This window comes from Nerophis lumbriciformis, linkage group LG18, assembly GCF_033978685.3.
Source record: "Nerophis lumbriciformis linkage group LG18, RoL_Nlum_v2.1, whole genome shotgun sequence".
NCBI lineage: Eukaryota > Metazoa > Chordata > Actinopteri > Syngnathiformes > Syngnathidae > Nerophis > Nerophis lumbriciformis.
The window spans coordinates 40,490,001-40,510,420 of record NC_084565.2 but is presented as its reverse complement, the minus strand read 5'-3'; the positions used below and the strand labels follow the sequence as shown (position 1 = coordinate 40,510,420).

Below are 20,420 nucleotides of genomic sequence, written 5' to 3'. Positions count from 1 at the left end.
AGACTGTATTTATATTATTCACATGTGAATTATGCTGTATAATAGACTGTATTTATATTATTCACATGTGAATAATGCTGTATAATAGACTGTATTTATATTATTCACATGTGAATAATGCTGTACAATAGACTGTATTTATATTATTCACATGTGAATTATGCTGTATAATAGACTGTATCTATATTATTCACATGTGAATAATGCTGTATAATAGACTGTATTTATATTATTTACATGTGAATAATGCTGTATAATAGACTGTATTTATATTATTCACATGTGAATTATGCTGTATAATAGACTGTATTTATATTATTCACATGTGAATAATGCTGTACAATAGACTGTATTTATATTATTCACATGTGAATAATGCTGTATAATAGACTGTATTTATATTATTCACATGTGAATAATGCTGTATAATAGACTGTATTTATATTATTCACATGTGAATTATGCTGTATAATAGACTGTATTTATGTTATTCACATGTGAATAATGCTGTATAATAGACTGTATTTATATTATTCACATGTAAAAAATACCTAAGTGTTTATTGTTTATTGTGAATGAACTGTGGTGCTGAATTTCCCCCAGGGATCAATAAAGTACTTTCTATTCTATTCTAAGTAAAGTCATCTAGGGGAGATTGGAGCAGATGGACGCTCAGGTGTTTTTTGGGGGGGGTTTTTATGGCAAGACTGTCATGTTGTATGAAAAATGAGGACACCCCAAGTTGTTCAATGATTAACGGACAATTCTTCAACCAATCTCACGCAAGTTTTACTACTATTTCTCAGCCTTCTAAAAAGGTGGTCATCTTTTCTGTAGAGTGTGTACTAACAGCGCCACCACCTGGTGCAGTCGTTATGAAAATAATAGCACAGGCAGTCCCTGCTGTGCCTCATTGTGTGTGCAGCACCTCAGGATGAGAAGTAATTGGGTCAAGCTGTGATTGGCAGGTACAGCAAAGGCTACAAGTATTCTCTGACTGCCCTCTTCTGGTTGGACGCAGGGACTGCTCAATGTTGATCAGGTGTGCTTCCATGCGCTTGAGCAACATATTCTATGTCCTCATTCCTTTAAAAGGATGTTCACGGCTGACCTCGACATTTAAGCGGAATGGAAGCAGTCAGCGTAGGGCAAAATGAAGCTTTATCGTGGAAATGAGCTCACACACACTCTTTTAGGGCGTCTTTAAATCTCCTGCGCTTTCAGACAAGGTGGGAATATTAAAAAAAAACAACAAAAACGGGAATAATGTGCAAGATAATGAGTTTGTCTAGACAGTTTAGAGAGAAGGCACTTAAAAGACATCTTTCAGCACAGATGCAGAGTGCGGTGTGCTTTTTTTGTGCACCTGGAGATTTACAGATGAAAACAAAATCATCAGGACTAAAAATACAGACGCCCCCTCAGCACTTCCACTGGCATCATCAAGGATGTGGGGAAACACACGAGTCGTAAACAAAGCCTATAAACCATCACTACGAGCATAATGTTCATTAAACAGTGAATTTGGTCACTTTGGAGAGTAAATAAATAGCGGCAGCGTTCCACTGAATTCACTCTTTTTTGCAACTCAAAATCATAGAAAACATATTGAACTAACTAAAAGCTGTATTGGTCCATCTCAGTATAACATGACTGAAAGTAACAGGAGGGAGGTTTTAGCATACAATTAGCAAATACATGACTATATAGTCATGTATTATCATTACGTCGATCGCGATCTACCGGTCGATCTCGGAGGGTGTGTCAGTCGATCACCAGCCAGGCATTAAAAAAAATAGTCCTAAAAATGAGCGATCATAAATCTTCACTATGACGTCACTTGATTGACATTCACGGCACCCGAGGGTCTTCTGAGATGACGCTGGCTGCTGCCAGCTCATTAAAATTACCGATTGGAAGGCGAGAAACACTTTATTTCAACAGACTCTGGCGCCGTACCTGTCGTCAAAACTCCAAAGACCGACTGCACAGTTGCACAATAAAAGCTCTGCTTCATCCTGCCTGCGCTACCAAAATAAGAGTCTCAGAAAGCTGGCGTGCACAAGCTAGCAAGCTACGGAGTTTGCCGACAATGTATTTCTTGTAAAGTGTATACAAAGGAGTACGGAAGCTGGACAAATAAGATGCCAAAAACCAACCACTTTCATGTGGTATTGGACAGAAAGGAGGACTTTTTTTCTCCTCCATTCGAAAATGCGGACGTATCAGCACCACTGTCTGATTCCAATCAATGCAAGTCATCACAATCAGGTAATACACCAACTTATATTCTTGTCTTCATGAAAGAAAGGAATCTATATGTGTTAAACATGCTTGTATTATCTTTAAACACCTTTAAGTTGTTAACAATATTAACTATATGTGTTAAACATGCTTGTATTATCTTTAACCACCTTTAAGTTGTTAACAATATTAACTATATGTGTTAAACATGCTTGTATTATCTTTAACCACCTTTAAGTTGTTAACAATATTAACTATATGTGTTAAACATGCCTGTATTATCTTTAACCACCTTTAAGTTGTTAACAATATTAACTATATGTGTTAAACATGCTTGTTTTATCTTTAACCACCTTTAAGTTGTTAACAATATTAACTATATGTGTTAAACATGCTTGCATCATCTTTAAACACCTTTAACTTGTTAACAATATTAACTATATGTATTAAACATACTTGTATTATCATTAAACACCTTTAATGTATTAACAATATTAACTATATGTGTTAAACATGCTTGCATTATCATTAAACACCTTTAACTTGTTAACAAAAACATATATTTCATAAATAAGTAAATATAAATGATATATATGAATGAGGTAGATCCCCACGACTTGATCAATTGAAAAGTAGCTCGCCTGCAGAAAAAGTGTGAGCACCCCTGGTCTAGAGCATGTACATATGTAGTTATTGTGGAACAGATGCATCCAATTTCATTTAGAGCTTGTTATATAATTGTTGCAATTACAAAAGAGGGGTAAAAAGCGTTTTTTAAGAGTTTTATCTTTTATTGTAATAAATGACTTCATAAAAATACAACTAATGTGTGATTATTATTAATGGTATGTACCGTTATGGCGCTAAGTAATCAATCAACCCTGCAAATGAACCCTTAGTTGTTCAGACAACGTGAGTACAAATTCAGAAATTCTGCTCCCATCAAAGCCCAATGTTGCAATATTACAACATTTCTCTAAAAACATAAATAAAATTTTTTTCTTTTTACTTTCTGCATCAAATGCCTCCTACAACAACATCTGAAAGGTCAATTTTTTTAATTTTTTTTTAGGTTTTTCTATATTTGGGTCTTACAGGGTTATGGCAATTTAAAGACGCCGGTAGACTTACCCACTTTAATTTTCATTTATCGTGGGTTAATTGACTAATCGAACATCGGCCCAGGCCTAATAGTCACATTGATCTAACGCTAATTGTCAGTGTGCCACAAAGCTAGAAGTGACAGAATTTTTGTGACCACATCATGATCATCGAGACAAACTTGAAGTGGCGCGTGCCTTTAAACATGACTGAGGGTCCGAGCTGACATCTAGCGTTCAAATGACAGTCGGGTGTCAGCTGGTGCGTGTTCACTTCTAAATGTGAGCACCGAGTAGTGGGAAAAGTACAGGACTGTAAAGTGTCATCTGTACTACACTATTTGCAATGGCCATGGACCAGTCAGCACTCCATTGGCCATACTCTGGATGCTGGCAACAGTCCTAAGCCCTGGAACCGATGAACTCTGTGACCTCATGTCCACAGTCTGTGAAGGCGTAGCAGAATGAGGCAGCAACTTCACGCGAGTCATTCAGACATGTAAAACCGTGTAAAAGCTCTGACATGCAGCTCTTAAGACCTCCGATTTCGGGAGGTGGAGGGTGGGGGCGTGGTTGGGGGCGTGGTTAAGAGGGGAGGAGTATATTGACAGCTAGAATTCACCAAGTCAAGTATTTCATACATTATATATATATATATATATATATATATATATATATATATATATATATATATTATACATATACATATATATATACAGCGGGGCAAAAAAGTATTTAGTCAGCCACCGATTGTGCAAGTTCTCCCACTTAAAATGATGACAGAGGTCTGTAATTTTCATCATAGGTACACTTCAACTGTGAGAGACAGAATGTGAAAAAAAAATCCAGGAATTCACATTGTAGGATTTTTAAAGAATTTATTTGTAAATTATGGTGGAAAATAAGTATTTGGTCAATAACAAAAATTCAACTCAATACTTTGTAATATAACCTTTGTTGGCAATAACAGAGGTCAAACGATTACTATAGGTCTTTACCAGGTTTGCACACACAGTAGCTGGTATTTTGGCCCATTCCTCCATGCAGATCTTCTCGAGAGCAGTGATGTTTTGGGGCTGTCGCCGAGCAACACAGACTTTCAACTCCCTTCACAGATTTTCTATGGGGTTGAGGTCTGGAGACTACAGGACTTTCAAATGCTTCTTACGGAGCCACTCCTTCGTTGCCCGGGCGGTGTGTTTGGGATCATTGTCATGCTGGAAGACCCAGCCACGTTTCATCTTCAAAGCTCTCACTGATGGAAGGAGGTTTTGGCTCAAAATCTCACGATACACGGCCCCATTCATTCTTTCCTTAACATGGATCAGTCGGCCTGTCCCCTTAGCAGAAAAACAGCCCCAAAGCATGATGTTTCCACCCCCATGCTTCACAGTAGGTATGGTGTTCTTGGGAAGCAACTCAGTATTCTTCTTCCTCCAAACACAACGAGTTGAGTTTATACCAAAAAGTTCTATTTTGGTTTCATCTGACCACATGACATTCTCCCAATCTTTGCTGTATCATCCATGTGCTCTCTGGCAAACTTCAGACGGGCCTGGACATGCACTGGCTTAAGCAGGGGGACACGTCTGGCACTGCAGGATTTGATTCCCTGTCGGCGTAGTGTGTTACTGATGGTAACCTTTGTTACTTTGGTCCCAGCTCTCTGCATGTCATTCACCAGGTCCCCCCGTGTGGTTCTGGGATTTTTGCTCACCGTTCTCATGATCATTTTGACCCCACGGGATGAGATCTTGCGTGGAGCCCCAGATCGAGGGAGATTATCAGTGGTCTTGTATGTCTTCCATTTTCTGATAATTGCTCCCACAGTTGATTTTTTCACACCAAGCTGCTTGCCTATTGTAGATTCACTCTTCACAGTCTGGTGCAGGTCTACAATTCTTTTCCTGGCGTCCTTCGACAGTTCTTTGGTCTTGGCCATAGTGGAGTTTGGAGTCTGACTGAGTCTGTGGACAGGTGTCTTTTATACAGATAACGAGTTCAAACAGGTTTATTCATTAATACAGGTAACGAGTGGAAGACAGAAGAGCTTCTTAAAGAAGAAGTTACAGGTCTGTGAGAGCCAGAGATCTTCCTTGTTTGAAGTGACCAAATACTTATTTTCCACCATAATTTACAAACAAATTCTTTAAAATTCCTACAATGTGAATTCCTGGATTTTTTTTCACTTTCTGTCTCTCACAGTTGAAGTGTACCTATGATGAAAATTACAGACCTCTGTCATCATTTTAAGTGGGAGAACTTGCACAATTGGTGGCTGACTAAATACTTTTTTGCCCCACTGTATATATATTGTATATTTATATGAAATACTTGACTTGGTGAATTCTAGCTGTAAATATACACCTCCCCTCTTAGCCACGCCCCCAACCACGCCCCCGCCCCACCCCGACCACGCCCCCCACCCCCACCCCCACCTCGCGAAATCGGAGGTCTCAAGGTTGGCAAGTATGTGTTAAAGGTAAGGATTTTTGTGATTTATGATCATTTGTGAGGGCACCAAAGGGACTCCTCTGCCAACACGCGCACACAGCACTGTTCAGCTTGTTATTTGACATACAGTACTATATACCACGTATTGCATTTTCCGGTAAATAAGCCGCACCCACGAAATTTTGAAAGTAAAAATTGTTTCATGTCTTCCTTTGAGCGGTATTTCCCGCATCTACTTTGTTTTAGCAATCAAGAATATTTCAGTTGTTTTTATCCTTCTTCGTGGGGACTTTGTCGATTGTCACGGCCTGTTTGGTTGTACTTTGTGGACGCCGTCTTTGCTCCACAGCAAGTCTTTGCTGTTGTCCAGCATTCTGTTTTTCTTTACCTTGTAGCCAGTTCAGTTTTAGTTTAATTCTGCATAGCCTTCCCTAAACTTCAATGCCTTTTCTTAGGGGCACTCACCTTTTGTTTATTTTTGGTTTAAGCATTAGATACCCTTTTACCTGCACACTACCTCCCGCTGTTTCCGACATCTACAAAGCAATTAGCTACCGACTGCCACCTACTGATATGGAAGAGTATTACACGGTTACTCTGCCGAGCTCTAGACAGCACCGACACTCAACAACAACACATCATTTGCAGACTATAATTACTGGTTTGTAGGGGTGTAACGGTACGTGTACTTGTATTGAACCGTTTCAGTACGGGGGTTCCGGTTCGGTTCGAAGGTGTACCGAACGAGTTTCCACACGGACATATTAAGTAGCGTAACGCACGTTGTGTAAACAATGCACACCGAGGCACAACACACGGCATGCTAGCAGCTAACGAGCTAGGATAGACTGACCATACGTCCTCTTTTCACCGGACATGTCCTCTTTTGCGGGGCTGTCAGGGCAGAGTTTCTTAAATGCCTCAAATGTCCGGCATTTTGAGTTAGGGTTGCGTGTATTTTAAATGTACGTTCAGGGTTAAGAAGGGGTTAAAAACAAAACAAACAGCAGCATTGGTGAGGGAGGGGCAGAGACAGAGAGAGAGAGAGAGAGTTATAATAAACGCGCATGCGTCGCCAGGCTCTGCTTTTTATCCATAGATTTAATTTTTTATTATCTATAGCAGGGGTGTCAAAAGTGTGCCCCGGAGGCCATTTGCGGCCCACAGCTAATGTTTTAAAGGCCCACAGCACATTCTAAAAATACTATTAAAATAAACAAAAACATAACAAAAGTGAAATAAAAAAGCTTAAAGGTGAAATGTAATTTAGAAAAAGTTGCAATGTTGACTAATAAAACAAAGCTGCTTTTTTTTCTTCTTTCAAACTGTCATTGCTCAAAACATAATATTGAATCAAAATCAATGTTATTATGAATTATTGACCTATCCAAGGTTCCCATTACTTCAAATATTCCACTAAGAAAAATATTTTTGGTGGAAGATTTTGCAAATTTGGTAAATAAATAACCCAAAAATGTATATTTTGTTGTTTTCTTACTGTACCGAAAATAAACCGAACCATGACCTCTAAACCGAGGTACGTACCCAACCGACATTTTTGTGTACCGTTACACCCATACTTGCCAACCTTGAGACCTCTGATTTCGGGAGGTGGGGCGGAGGGCGTGGTTAAGATATATATATATAAGAAATACTTGACTTTCAGTGAATTCTAGCTATATATATTTTTTTTTTTAATTACATATATATATATATATATATATATATACACAATATATATATATATATATATATATATATATATATATATAAATAAATAAAAGAAATACTTGAATTTCAGTGTTCATTTATTTACACATATACACACACATAACACTCATCTACTCATTGTTGAGTTAAGGGTTGAATTGTCCATCCTTGTTCTATTCTCTGTCACTATTTCAGAACACACACATTATACAAATATACATTATAAAATCAATAAGAAAACGGGAGCTCTAATTTGGGAGTCTGAATTAGGATCAGAAGTTCCTATGTAAACATTGCGCACTCACGTCGCCTTTTTGTATTGATTACTGCGGCTGTGCACTGGATTCATTCACAAATACAAACTACAACTCACAAACACTTTAGAGTTAGGCTCCACCATCAGAATGTGTACTTAAACTTATAAAAATCACATGGATATTATTCAGTGAGTTGATTCACCAAAACTAACCTGTTATACAGGAGGAAAAAGCACACAGGACGTTTCAATTGTTCACAGACTGGTCGCGCTCATCAGAATGACAAGACACTTCCGGTCTGCAGGTGATAGCATTCAATTGGGAAGAAACGCCCTACTGCCCCCTATGAATACTGATAAATGTGTAATGACAGCTCCAAAAACGAATTCAAACCACAAAATAAAATAAATAAATCAACACAAAAATGTGACACATTATGGGTGGGTCACATATGCATGTACAGTAGATGGCAGTATTGTCCTGTTTAAAAGTGTCACAACATTGCTGTTTACGGCAGACGAACTGCTTTACGGTAGACCAAAACTTGACTGCTGTTGTTGCGTGTTGTTACCGCGCTGGGAGGACGTTAATGAAACTGCCTAACAATAAACCCACATAAGAAGCCAAAAACTCGCCCTCGATCATTAGCTGTTTATATTGTGGGAAAGCGGACGTGTGAACAGGCTGTCAACACGTCACTCAGGTCCGCATGGAGCTCCGCCTGAATTTTGGGAGATTTTCGGGAGAAAATTTGTCCCGGGAGGTTTTCGGGAGAGGCGCTGAATTTCGGGAGTCTCCCGGAAAATCCGGGAGGGTTGGCAAGTATGCGTTACACCCCTACTGGTTTGCAACAAATATTTTTAACCCAAAGAGGTGAAATGAGATCATCTCCCACGGCACACCAGACTGCATCTCACGGCACACTACAGTGGTTAAAAAAAACACTGTACTAAAATATGGACTTTTGTCAAGACTGGTAGCCCTTATTCATATTTACATTGTTTCCTTTTAATTTATTATACAAACGTTTCAAAAACCAAATAAGCAGAGGTGGGTAGTAACGCGCTACATTTACTCAGTTACATCTACTTGAGTAACTTTTGGGATAAATTGTACTTCTAAGAGTAGTTTTAATGCAACATACTCTTACTTTTACTTGAGTATATTTATAGAGAAGAAACGCTACTTTTACTCCGCTACTTTTATCTACATTCAGCTCGCTACTCGCTACTAATTTTTATCGATCTGTTAATGCACGCTTTGTTTGTTTTGGTCTGTCAAACAGACCTCCATAGTGCCTGCGTTTCAACAAATACAGTCACTGGTGACGTTCACTCCGTTCCACCAATCAGATGCAGTCACTGGTGACGTTGGACCAACCAAACAGAGCCAGGCGGTCACATGACCTGACTTAAACAAGTTGAAAAACGTATTCGGGTGTTACCATTTAGTGGTCAATTGTACGGAATATGTACTGTACTGTGCAATCTACTAATAAAAGTTCCAATCAATCAATCAAAAATGTGAAGGAAAAAAGACCCTTTTTTTATTTCAACCGTACTTCCCGTCAAAAGCCTAAAGACTGACTGCACAGTTCCTGTCTTCACAATAAAAGTGCCGCTCCGTCGCGCCTGCGCTTTCAAAATAAGAGTCTCCGAAAGCCAGCGCAAACAAGCTAGCAAGCTACGGAGTTTGCCGCCAATGTATTTCTTGTAAAGTGTATAAAAACGAATATGGAAGCTGGACAAATAAGATGCCAAAAACCAACCACTTTCATGTGGTATTAGACAGAAAGGAGGAACGTTTTTTCTCCTCCATTTGAAAACGAGGACGTTATCATCACTACTGTCTGATTCCAATCAATGCAAGTCATCACAATCAGGTAATACACCAACTTATATTCTTGTCTTCATGAAAGAAAGGAATCTATATGTGTTAAACATGCATGTATATTCATTAAAACACCTTTAACATGTAAACAAAAACGGCAAAATAAATAAATATAAATTATATACTGTATATATCAATGTATGTATATATATATGTGTGTGTGTGTGTGTATATATATATATATATATATATATATATATATGTATGTGTGTGTGTGTGTGTGTGTGTGTCTATATATATATACATTATGTATATGTGTATATATATATATATATATGTGTGTGTGTGTGTGTGTGTGTGTGTATATATATATATATGTGTATATATATATATATATGTGTGTGTATATATATATATATATATGTGTGTGTATATATATATATATATATATATATATATATATATATATATATATATATATGATATGTGTGTGTATGTTACTCATCAGTTACTCAGTACTTGAGTAGTTTTTTCACAACATACTTTTTACTTTTACTCAAGTAAATATTTGGGTGACTACTCCTTACTTTTACTTGAGTAATAAATCTCTAAAGTAACAGTACTCTTACTTGAGTACAATTTCTGGCTACTCTACCCACCTCTGCATATAAGCTTGTACAGGAGTTACAAACAGATTGCAGTCCTGATATGATTAGAAGGATAAATGATGTGGTGTGTCTGGGTTGTGTTTTGACAGATTCCAGTCCAATTCAAGTCTTCCAAACAATAGCCTCAAACCTGACGTGACATTAACGTTGGGGGCGTCACACGGAATTAGACAAGGAAACATCAAAAACTTTGCACGCTTTCAGAGGGATTTTGCGGGGAAGGTTTCGAGCGACCGAGGACTCCAGACTCCTCCGAAAACGCACGCGGCCGATCAATCCGCCGCCGAATAACGAGCGGTGACAGAATGACCTCGACGCGAGAAAAGGAGACACTTCCTGGGGGAGAGAGAAGAAGACGGCGGCGAGAAGAGCAGGGGACGTCTTTCTGGCTTGGATCTGCTGTCCCGCGTGTCTTTCACCGCCGTTTTATGTATAATTCAACGTAATGCGCGCAGATAAAGCCTCAAATAAAAGGCGGCGCTCTCTAAGCTCTTCACAGCACATTACATTTTATTCATCAAATTAGTTGGAGTTCCCCCGGAGCCATCTTTAAAAGGTTTAGATGAAAGGACTACATTAATTTTGCCACTAATCAGCTAAGTGACAGCTCCAAGTGACAGCTCTGCACTTCCTACCCTTCTTAAGGAAGAAAAAAAAAACACAAACGCTCCGCTAACCTGGCATTGACGCTCCACGCCCGGCCCTCGCTTCTTCTTCTTTTTTTTTTTTTTTTACTGACGACTGTGGAAATCATCTTACAAGCTTTGAATCAATAAAGCCCTTTCTTGTTGAACAATTACACTGTGAGGTATGAATAAAAAGTTGGAAAAAAAAGCATCTTTGGGTGCGCAGCAAAGGGGATTTTCTGTCTTTTGTCAAGCAAAGTGGAGCACCAGGCTGATAATTAGAAGGAATTTTGGTAACTCTCGAGGCAGAGAGTTCTATTTTTTAATTAGCTGCTAAGAGTGCAGTTTTAAAGTAGGCGTACTAAGCTACTAACAATGAGACACATTACCACAGAGATGGACTCAAGTGAACCTTGGATGGATACACTTGCACCTTTTCCTTCTCTCTTGAAAAACTTTCATGCTAAAATGATTTCACGTCAACTGATTATTGGCATTTTGACATACAGGTAAAAGCCAGTCAATTAGAATATTTTGAAAAACTTGATTTATTTCAGTAATTGCATTCAAAAGGTGTAACTTGTACATTATATTTATTCATTGCACACAGACTGATGCATTCAAATGTTTATTTCATTTAATGTTGATGATTTGAAGTGGCAACAAATGACAATCCAAAATTCCGTGTGTCACAAAATTAGAATATTACTTAAGGCTAATACAAAAAAGGGATTTTTAGAAATGTTGGCCAACTGAAAAGTATGAAAATGAAAAATATGAGCATGTGCAATACTCAATACTTGGTTGGAGCTCCTTTTGCCTCAATTACTGCGTTAATGCGGCGTGGCATGGAGTCGATGAGTTTCTGGCACTGCTCAGGTGTTATGAGAGCCCAGGTTGCTCTGATAGTGGCCTTCAACTCTTCTGCGTTTTTGGCTCTGGCATTCTGCATCTTCCTTTTCACAATACCCCACAGATTTTCTATGGGGCTAAGGTCAGGGGAGTTGGCGGGCCAATTTAGAACAGAAATACCATGGTCCGTAAACCAGGCACGGGTAGATTTTGCGGTTTTTTTTCTATTGGAGATATACTACTATGTGTGTTAATTATTTGGCCTTGCTTTCAAGTGAAGCACATCTCCGATTGGCGACAATGTAAGGATATTTAGCCTGCTTTGTTTGTCGCGACCGTCTATTTTCATTATAATTCAAGTTTGATGATAAAGTGCAGTCTGATGGGTTTGATTTCCCCTCTTCAGCTATTTGCCTTGGCCAATAAGTTGCAGGTAATTTATTATTATTATTTATTTAATTTATTTTTGTTTAAATATGTTGTTGTATAATTTAAGTTTGTGCGCGTGATTGACAGCCTAAGGCTTATGAGGCACATTTTTTATTTATTTTTTTATTTCAACTTAAAAACGTATGAGCCTATGCCTATGCCTAGAACATAGGCTATGTGTTCAACTTTATTTTCCTGCCTGTCGTTGACAATGGAGATTGTCTGATATTTTGTCATGGCTGCAGATCAATCAATAAAGGTTCATCTTTGTCGCGAAATTGTTCACTGTTTCACTGTGCACCCCGCCCTCGTCCCTATTTGAGCATTATAACGTTAACAAGTTAATATTCATTGAAATAAATTCAGAACATTTTTTTTACCTAACGAAAATATAGGCCTAGTCTTTCTAAAACATTTTTTTAACTTCTTAAAAGCATCGTTCTGCTTGCTGCAACTGCGCACACAAAGTGTGAGGAACGCACTCCTGATCTGAGGGCATTGGCAACAATAGTCAACACTTTCTTAATGGAAATGACAATAATACTATAATAATGATAAATAATATTATCACGCATTAATATATCTTAGCCACTAATGCGTGGCACGCATTGAATGTCTCTGCTACATTGGATCAGTCTCCTTTCTTTAACAGGCAAAAGCTTTCTAACCTCACTAATGCCTTGCATCGTCTATATTAGATATATAACAACGGGTGGATGGCGGGCAGGTGTGGTTTTGATAAAATGTTGGTTCGGGTGGATGCGGATGGATGACGACTTTTGTGATGCGGTTGCGAATGAAATAATTGCCTATCCGCGCATCTCTATAAGGTACAAACTAGCACAGGAAGCATAAACTAGGAGACAAGAAATACTAACGTAACCTGTTGCGTATGGCAAACAATAAAGCCACACTGAGCGTGGCGAGAGAGGTGAATAAATAGCTCTCTGATTAGTGGTCGACAACAGTCAACTCATTAATTAAACCAATTAATCCCCATGGAAACTAAAACAACCCCAGAGGTGCACAAACAGGAACTAAGGGAGTCCAAAACTAACAGAAATTAACAAAACATGATCCGGGCCACGGAGAATATAAGTTGGTATGATTGTGATGACTTGCATTGATTGGAATCAGACAGTAGTGATGATAACGTCCACATTATCAAATGGAGGAGAAAAAAAGTCCTCCTTTCTGTCCAATACCACATGCAAGTAGTTGTTTGTTTTTGGTTTAAGCCAGGAGTGCTCATTACGTCGATCGCGATCTACCGGTCGATCTCGGAGGGTGTGTCAGTCGATCACCAGCCAGGCATTAAAAAGATAGTCCTAAAAATGAGCGATCATAAATCTTCACTATGACGTCACTTTTGTCACTTGATTGACATTCACGGCACCCGAGGGTCTTCTGAGATGACGCTGGCTGCTGCCAGCTCATTAAAATGACCGACTGGAAGGCGAGAAACACTTTGTTTCAACAGACTCTGGCGCCGTACCTGTCGTCAAAACTCCAAAGACCGACTGCACAGTTGCACAATAAAAGCTCTGCTTCATCCTGCCTGTGCTACCAAAATAAGAGTCTCAGAAAGCTGGCGTGCACAAGCTAGCAAGCTACGGAGTTTGCCGACAATGTATTTCTTGTAAAGTGTATACAAAAAAGTACGGAAGCTGGACAAATAAGATGCCAAAAACCAACCACTTTCATGTGGTATTGGACAGAAAGGAGGACTTTTTTTCTCCTCCATTCGAAAATGCGGACGTTATCATCACCACTGTCTGATTCCAATCAATGCAAGTCATCAGAATCAGGTAATACACCAACTTATATTCTTGTCTTCATGAAAGAAAGGAATCTATATGTGTTAAACATGCTTGTATTATCTTTAAACACCTTTAACTTGTTAACAATATTAACTATATGTGTTAAACATGTTTGTATTATCTTTAACCACCTTTAAGTTGTTAACATTATTAACTATATGTGTTAAACATGCTTGTATTATCTTTAACCACCTTTAAGTTGTTAACAATATTAACTATTTGTGTTAAACATGCTTGTTTTATCTTTAACCACCTTTAACTTGTTAACAATATTAACTATTTGTGTTAAACATGCTTGTATTATTTTTAACCACCTTTAACTTGTTAACAATATTAACTATATGTATTAAACATACTTGTATTATCATTAAACACCTTTAATGTATTAACAATATTAACTATATGTGTTAAACATGCTTGCATTATCATTAAACACCTTTAACTTGTTAACAAAAACATACATTTCATAAATAAGTACATATAAATTATATATATGAATGAGGTAGATCCCCACGACTTGATCAATTGAAAAGTAGCTCGCCTGCAGAAAAAGTGTGAGCAGCCCTGGTTTAAGCATTAGACACCTTTTTACCTGCACGCTGCCTCCCGCTGTTTCCGACATCTACAAAGCAATTAGCTACCGGCTGCCACCTACTGATATGGAAGAGTATAACGTGGTAAGTCTGCCGATCTCCAGACAGTACAGACACTCAACAATGGCACATTATTTGCGTATTATAATTACTGGTTTGCAAAAAACATTTTTAATCCAAATAGGTGAAATTAGATCATCTCCCACTGCACACCAGACTGTATCTCACGGCACACTAGTGTTGAAAAACACTGATCTATAGTATTCCATCGTGTATATTGAACCTACAAGCTGTGCTGCCTTAGTACAGAGTCTAATAATGCAAATCGTGATTATTTTAGCCACAATAATTGTGATGTTAAACTGTCATATGATTACATCACAAAGAGTCACATTATAATGTGTTTATTCCTGAGGGTGAACATGTAAACCTAATGTATCTGCGTCAGGTTGCCACAAATCTATGAGAAACTATGTACAGGGTGCAATTTCTAGTACCTGGTCAGTCAAGGCGACACCAAATAGGCGACCCCTGTTTGTCATTGTAACATTTAAGAATACACAACTAGAAATGACCAAAACAAATTGGCTTAGCCCGTTGCGGCACCTTAGCACGGGACGAGGGTGGAGTGAAAAAGGCCGTGGAAGTCATGCTTAGGAGGGGTACTTACTGAAGCAGGTTTGTCATCGGGAAGGTGAAGGTGCCGAAGCAGAGCCGGTCCACAAAGTTGAGTGGAATCTTTTGGATCTGCTCACATCTGAACATGACGAAGTCGTACTTGAAGAGCAGCAGGAAGTTGTCAGTAATGATCGCGAGACGTTCTCTCTCGTTATTCCAGTGATCCACCCTGAAAACAAAGACAGCCGCATTGATTACTTATGCTAAGCTTACTTAGCTGTGGTTTGATACATATTTATACTATTCACATGTGAATAATGCTGTATAATAGACTGTATTTATATTATTCACATGTGAATAATGCTGTATAATAGACTGTATTTATGTTATTCACATGTGAATAATGCTGTATAATAGACTGTATTTATATTATTCACATGTGAATAATGCTGTATAATAGACTGTATGTATGTTATTCACATGTGAATAATGCTGTATAATAGACTGTATGTATATTACTCACATGTGAATAATGCTGTATAATAGACTGTATTTATATTATTCACATGTGAATAATGCTGTATAATAGACTGTATTTATGTTATTCACATGTGAATAATGCTGTATAATAGACTATTTATGTTATTCACATGTGAATAATGCTGTATAATACTGTATTTATATTATTCACATGTGAATAATGCTGTATAATAGACTGTATTTATGTTATTCACATGTGAATAATGCTGTATAATAGACTGTATTTATATTATTCACATGTGAATAATGCTGTATAATAGACTGTATGTATATTATTCACATGTGAATAATGCTGTATAATACTGTATTTATGTTATTCACATGTGAATAATGCTGTATAATAGACTGTATGTATGTTATTCACATGTGAATAATGCTGTATAATAGACTGTATTTATGTTATTCACATGTGAATAATGCTGTATAATAGACTATGTTATTCACATGTGAATAATGCTGTATAATACTGTATTTATATTATTCACATGTGAATAATGCTGTATAATAGACTGTATTTATATTATTCACATGTGAATAATGCTGTATATAGAATGTATTTATATATTCACATGTGAATAATGCTGTATAATAGACTGTATTTATAATATTCACATGTGAATAATGCTGTATAATAGACTTTATTTATATTATTTACATGTGAATAATGCTGTATAATAGACTGTATTTATATTATTCAAATGTGAATAATGCTGTATAATAGACTATCATATTCACATGTGAATAATGCTGTATAATAGACTGTATTTATATTATTCACATGTGAATAATGCTGTATAATAGACTGTATTTATGTTATTCACATGTGAATAATGCTCTATAATAGACTGTATTTATATATTCACATGTGAATAATGCTGTATAATAGACTATATTATTCACATGTGAATAATGCTGTACAATAGACTATCATATTCACATGTGAATAATGCTGTATAATAGACTGTATTTATATTATTCACATGTGAATAATGCTGTATAATAGACTGTATTTATGTTATTCACATGTGAATAATGCTCTATAATAGACTGTATTTATATTATTCACATGTGAATAATGCTGTATAATAGACTGTATTTATATTATTCACATGTGAATAATGCTGTATAATAGACTGTATTTATATATTCACATGTGAATAATGCTGTATAATAGACTATATTATTCACATGTGAATAATGCTGTACAATAGACTATATTATTCACATGTGAATAATGCTGTACAATAGACTATATTATTCACATGTGAATAATGCTGTATAATAGACTGTATTTATATTATTCACATGTGAATAATGCTGTATAATACTGTATTTATATTATTCACATGTGAATAATGCTGTATAATAAGACTATATTATTCACATGTGAATAATGCTGTATAATAGACTGTATTTAAATTATTCACATGTGAATAATGCTGTATAATAGACTGTATTTATGTTATTCACATGTGAATAATGCTGTATAATAGACTATCATATTCACATGTGAATAATGCTGTATATTAGACACTATTTATGTTATTCACATGTAAAAAATACCTAAGTGTTTATTGTCTATTGTGAGCGAACTGTGGTGCTGAATTTCCCCCAGGGATCAATAAAGTACTTTCTATTCTATTCTATTGTTGTTTGAATCAAACAGTCACTACGTCACATCTATGAAATCCCGCCCGGCGACCCTGATTGGTTCATTATTTTTTTGTTATCTTGAAGGAATTTGCATTGCCCTCGAGCCCAGATCCTGGTGTGGAGCTTCAGCCAACTACAAGGACCTGGCCAGAGTCAGGTTAGTCGTATGGCGCCCAGCAGTGCAGTCATTGTGGGGACACGTGTCGGCCGCTCATTGCACTCTGCTCAGCAGGCGCTCGCCAGCGTTACTCGCTGCTCCATTGTGGGAGGCAAGGCCTGGAGGGGGTACGCGCTCTCCGAGTGCTTTTCTAGTTTTTACGGAATTAAATCCAAAGCAAGGAAACAGACAAAATAACAGCAATTACGACGACGTCAAAGTGGCGCGTGTGAAAATAGCTGTCCTATTCTGTTAATAACCGAGAAGAGTGCTGCTGGCAGGACCACTGATGTTTCCACTGATATTTTTGCCTTTAAAAAACGCTGCCTTCAACCACGGCAAAACAAAATCACTTTTCTGTAGTGAGGCTGGTAGCAGACTCGCTGTTAGCGTTTCTGCATGAGCTGCCTTCAAGTTAATACAAAAAACATGTATAGGAAAGCTGCTCAATTATGTACTATAAAAGCTTCACAATTTCCAAAAATGCCTTGGGCGAAGATCATCAACTATGCATGCGAGTGTTTCTAAGGCCTCCGACGGCAGGCAGGCAGCACACAGAGAAAGTCATTAAGAGAGTCACCTTTCAAAGACCGCTTTCTCCTTTTGTCCTGAACGTCTTCAAACGTTTGAAGAAACAAACAAACCGAGGTGTCATTCTGAGAGTAAACGCCGAGGCATCATGGGAACAATGTAGGTGAGGAGCTCTGACGGTGCTAATGACAACCTCAGCTTGACTCCGGGCTACGCCAAAGACAAAAGTCTTTGGACGCTGACAGGAAGTGACGCTAAAAGAGCTTCGTCTCTTTTGAGAAGACTATGAACAGGATTCAGGGGCGCATCTGTGGGGAGTTTAGATAGAATAGAATAGAATAGAATAGAAAGTACTTTATTGATCCCTGTGGGGGAAATTCAGCACCACAGTTCGCTCACAATGGACCAGGGGTGCTCATTACGTCGATCGCGAGCTACCGGTCGATCTTGGAGGGTGTGTCAGTCGATCACCAGCCAGGCATTAAAAAAATAGTCCCAAAAATGAGCGATCATAAATCTTCACTATGACGTCACTTTCGTCACTTGATTGACATTCACGGCACCCGAGGGTCTTCTGAGATGACGCATTAAAATTACCGACTGGAAGGCGAGAAACACTTTATTTCAACAGACTCTGGCGCCGTACCTGTCGTCAAAACTCCAAAGACCGATTGCACAGTTGCGCTAACAAAACAAGAGTCTCAGAAAGCTGGCGTGCACAAGCTAGCAAGCTACGGAGTTTGCCGACAATGTATTTCTTGTAAAGTGTATACAAAGGAGTACGAAAGCTGGACAAATAAGATGCCAAAAACCAACCACTTTCATGTGGTATTGGACAGAAAGGAGGACTTTTTTCTCCTCCATTCGAAAATGCGGACGTTTTTAGCACCACTGTCTGATTCCAAACAATGCAAGTCATCAGAATCAGGTAATACACCAACTTATATTCTTGTCTTCATGAAAGAAAGGAATCTATATGTGTTAAACATGCTTGTATTATCTTTAAACACCTTAACTTGTTAACAATATTAACTATATGTGTTAAACATGCTTGCATTATCTTTAAACACCTTTAACTTATTAACAATATTAACTATATGTGTTAAACATGCTTGTATTATCATTAAACACCTTTAACTTGTTAACAATATTAACTATACGTGTTAAACATGCTTGTATTATCTTTAAACACCTTTAACTTATTAATAATATTAACTATATGTATTAAACATGCTTGTATTATCATTAAACACCTTTAACTTGTTAACAATATTAACTATATGTATTAAACATGCTTGCATTATCTTTAAACACCTTTAACTTGTTAATAATATTAACTATATGTATTAAACATGCTTGTATTATCATTAAACACCTTTAATTTATTAACAATATTAACTATATGTATTAAACATTCTTGTATGATCATTAAACACCTTTAATTTATTAACAATATTAACTATGTGTTAAACATGATTGCATTATCATTAAACACCTTTAATTTATTAACAATATTAACTATATGTGTTAAACATGCTTGCATTATCATTAAACACCTTTAACTTATTAACAAAAACATATGTTTCATAAATAAGTAAATATAAATTATATATATGAATGAGGTAGATCCCCACGACTTGATCAATTGAAAAGTAGCTCGCCTGCAGAAAAAGTGTGAGCACCCCTGCAATAGACAATAATAATAATAAATATTATAATATATATAATATCCATCCATCCATTTTCTACCGCTTATTCCCATTGGGGTCGCTGGAGCCTATCTCAGCTATAATCGGGCGGAAGGCGCGGTACACCCTGGACAAGTCGCCACCTCATCGCAGGGCCAACACAGATAGACAGACAACATTCACACTCACATTCACACACTAGGGCCAATTTAGTGTTGCCAATCAACTTGTCCCCAGGTGCATGTCTTTGGAAGTGGGAGGAAGCCGGAGTACCCGGAGGGAACCCACGCAGTCACGGGGAGGACATGCAAACTCCACACAGAAAGATCCCGAGCCCGGGATTGAACCCAAGACTACTCAGGACCTTCGTATTGTGAGGCAGATGCACTAACCCCTCTGCCACCGTGAAGCCCAATATATATAATATATTATATATAATTTATGAATAATATAAATATATTCTACATTTAAGTGCAGTCAAGCAAGAACATATGCATTATACAGTCTGATGGCTGTTGGTATGAAGGACCTTCTGTGTCGTTCCGTGTTGCATTGTATGTTCATTGGTGAGGTCAGAGGTCAGTGACACAACAGCACCCGTTCTAATTCTTCGCTTATTCTGCGCACAGGAACAGGAAAATAATCTTCTG

General features: G+C 37.5%; 1 protein-coding gene across 1 annotated transcript in view; it reads right to left on the bottom strand.

Annotated features, from left to right (window-relative positions):
- The window catches only part of tprg1 (tumor protein p63 regulated 1), a 103,347-nt gene that overhangs the window by 68,791 nt on the left and 14,136 nt on the right, over positions 1-20,420 (bottom strand). Inside the window, exon 3 of the mRNA XM_072915132.1 lies at positions 15,254-15,430. Within this exon, the coding sequence (XP_072771233.1) occupies positions 15,254-15,430 (177 nt within the window). The remainder of the gene's footprint in view (positions 1-15,253; positions 15,431-20,420) is intronic.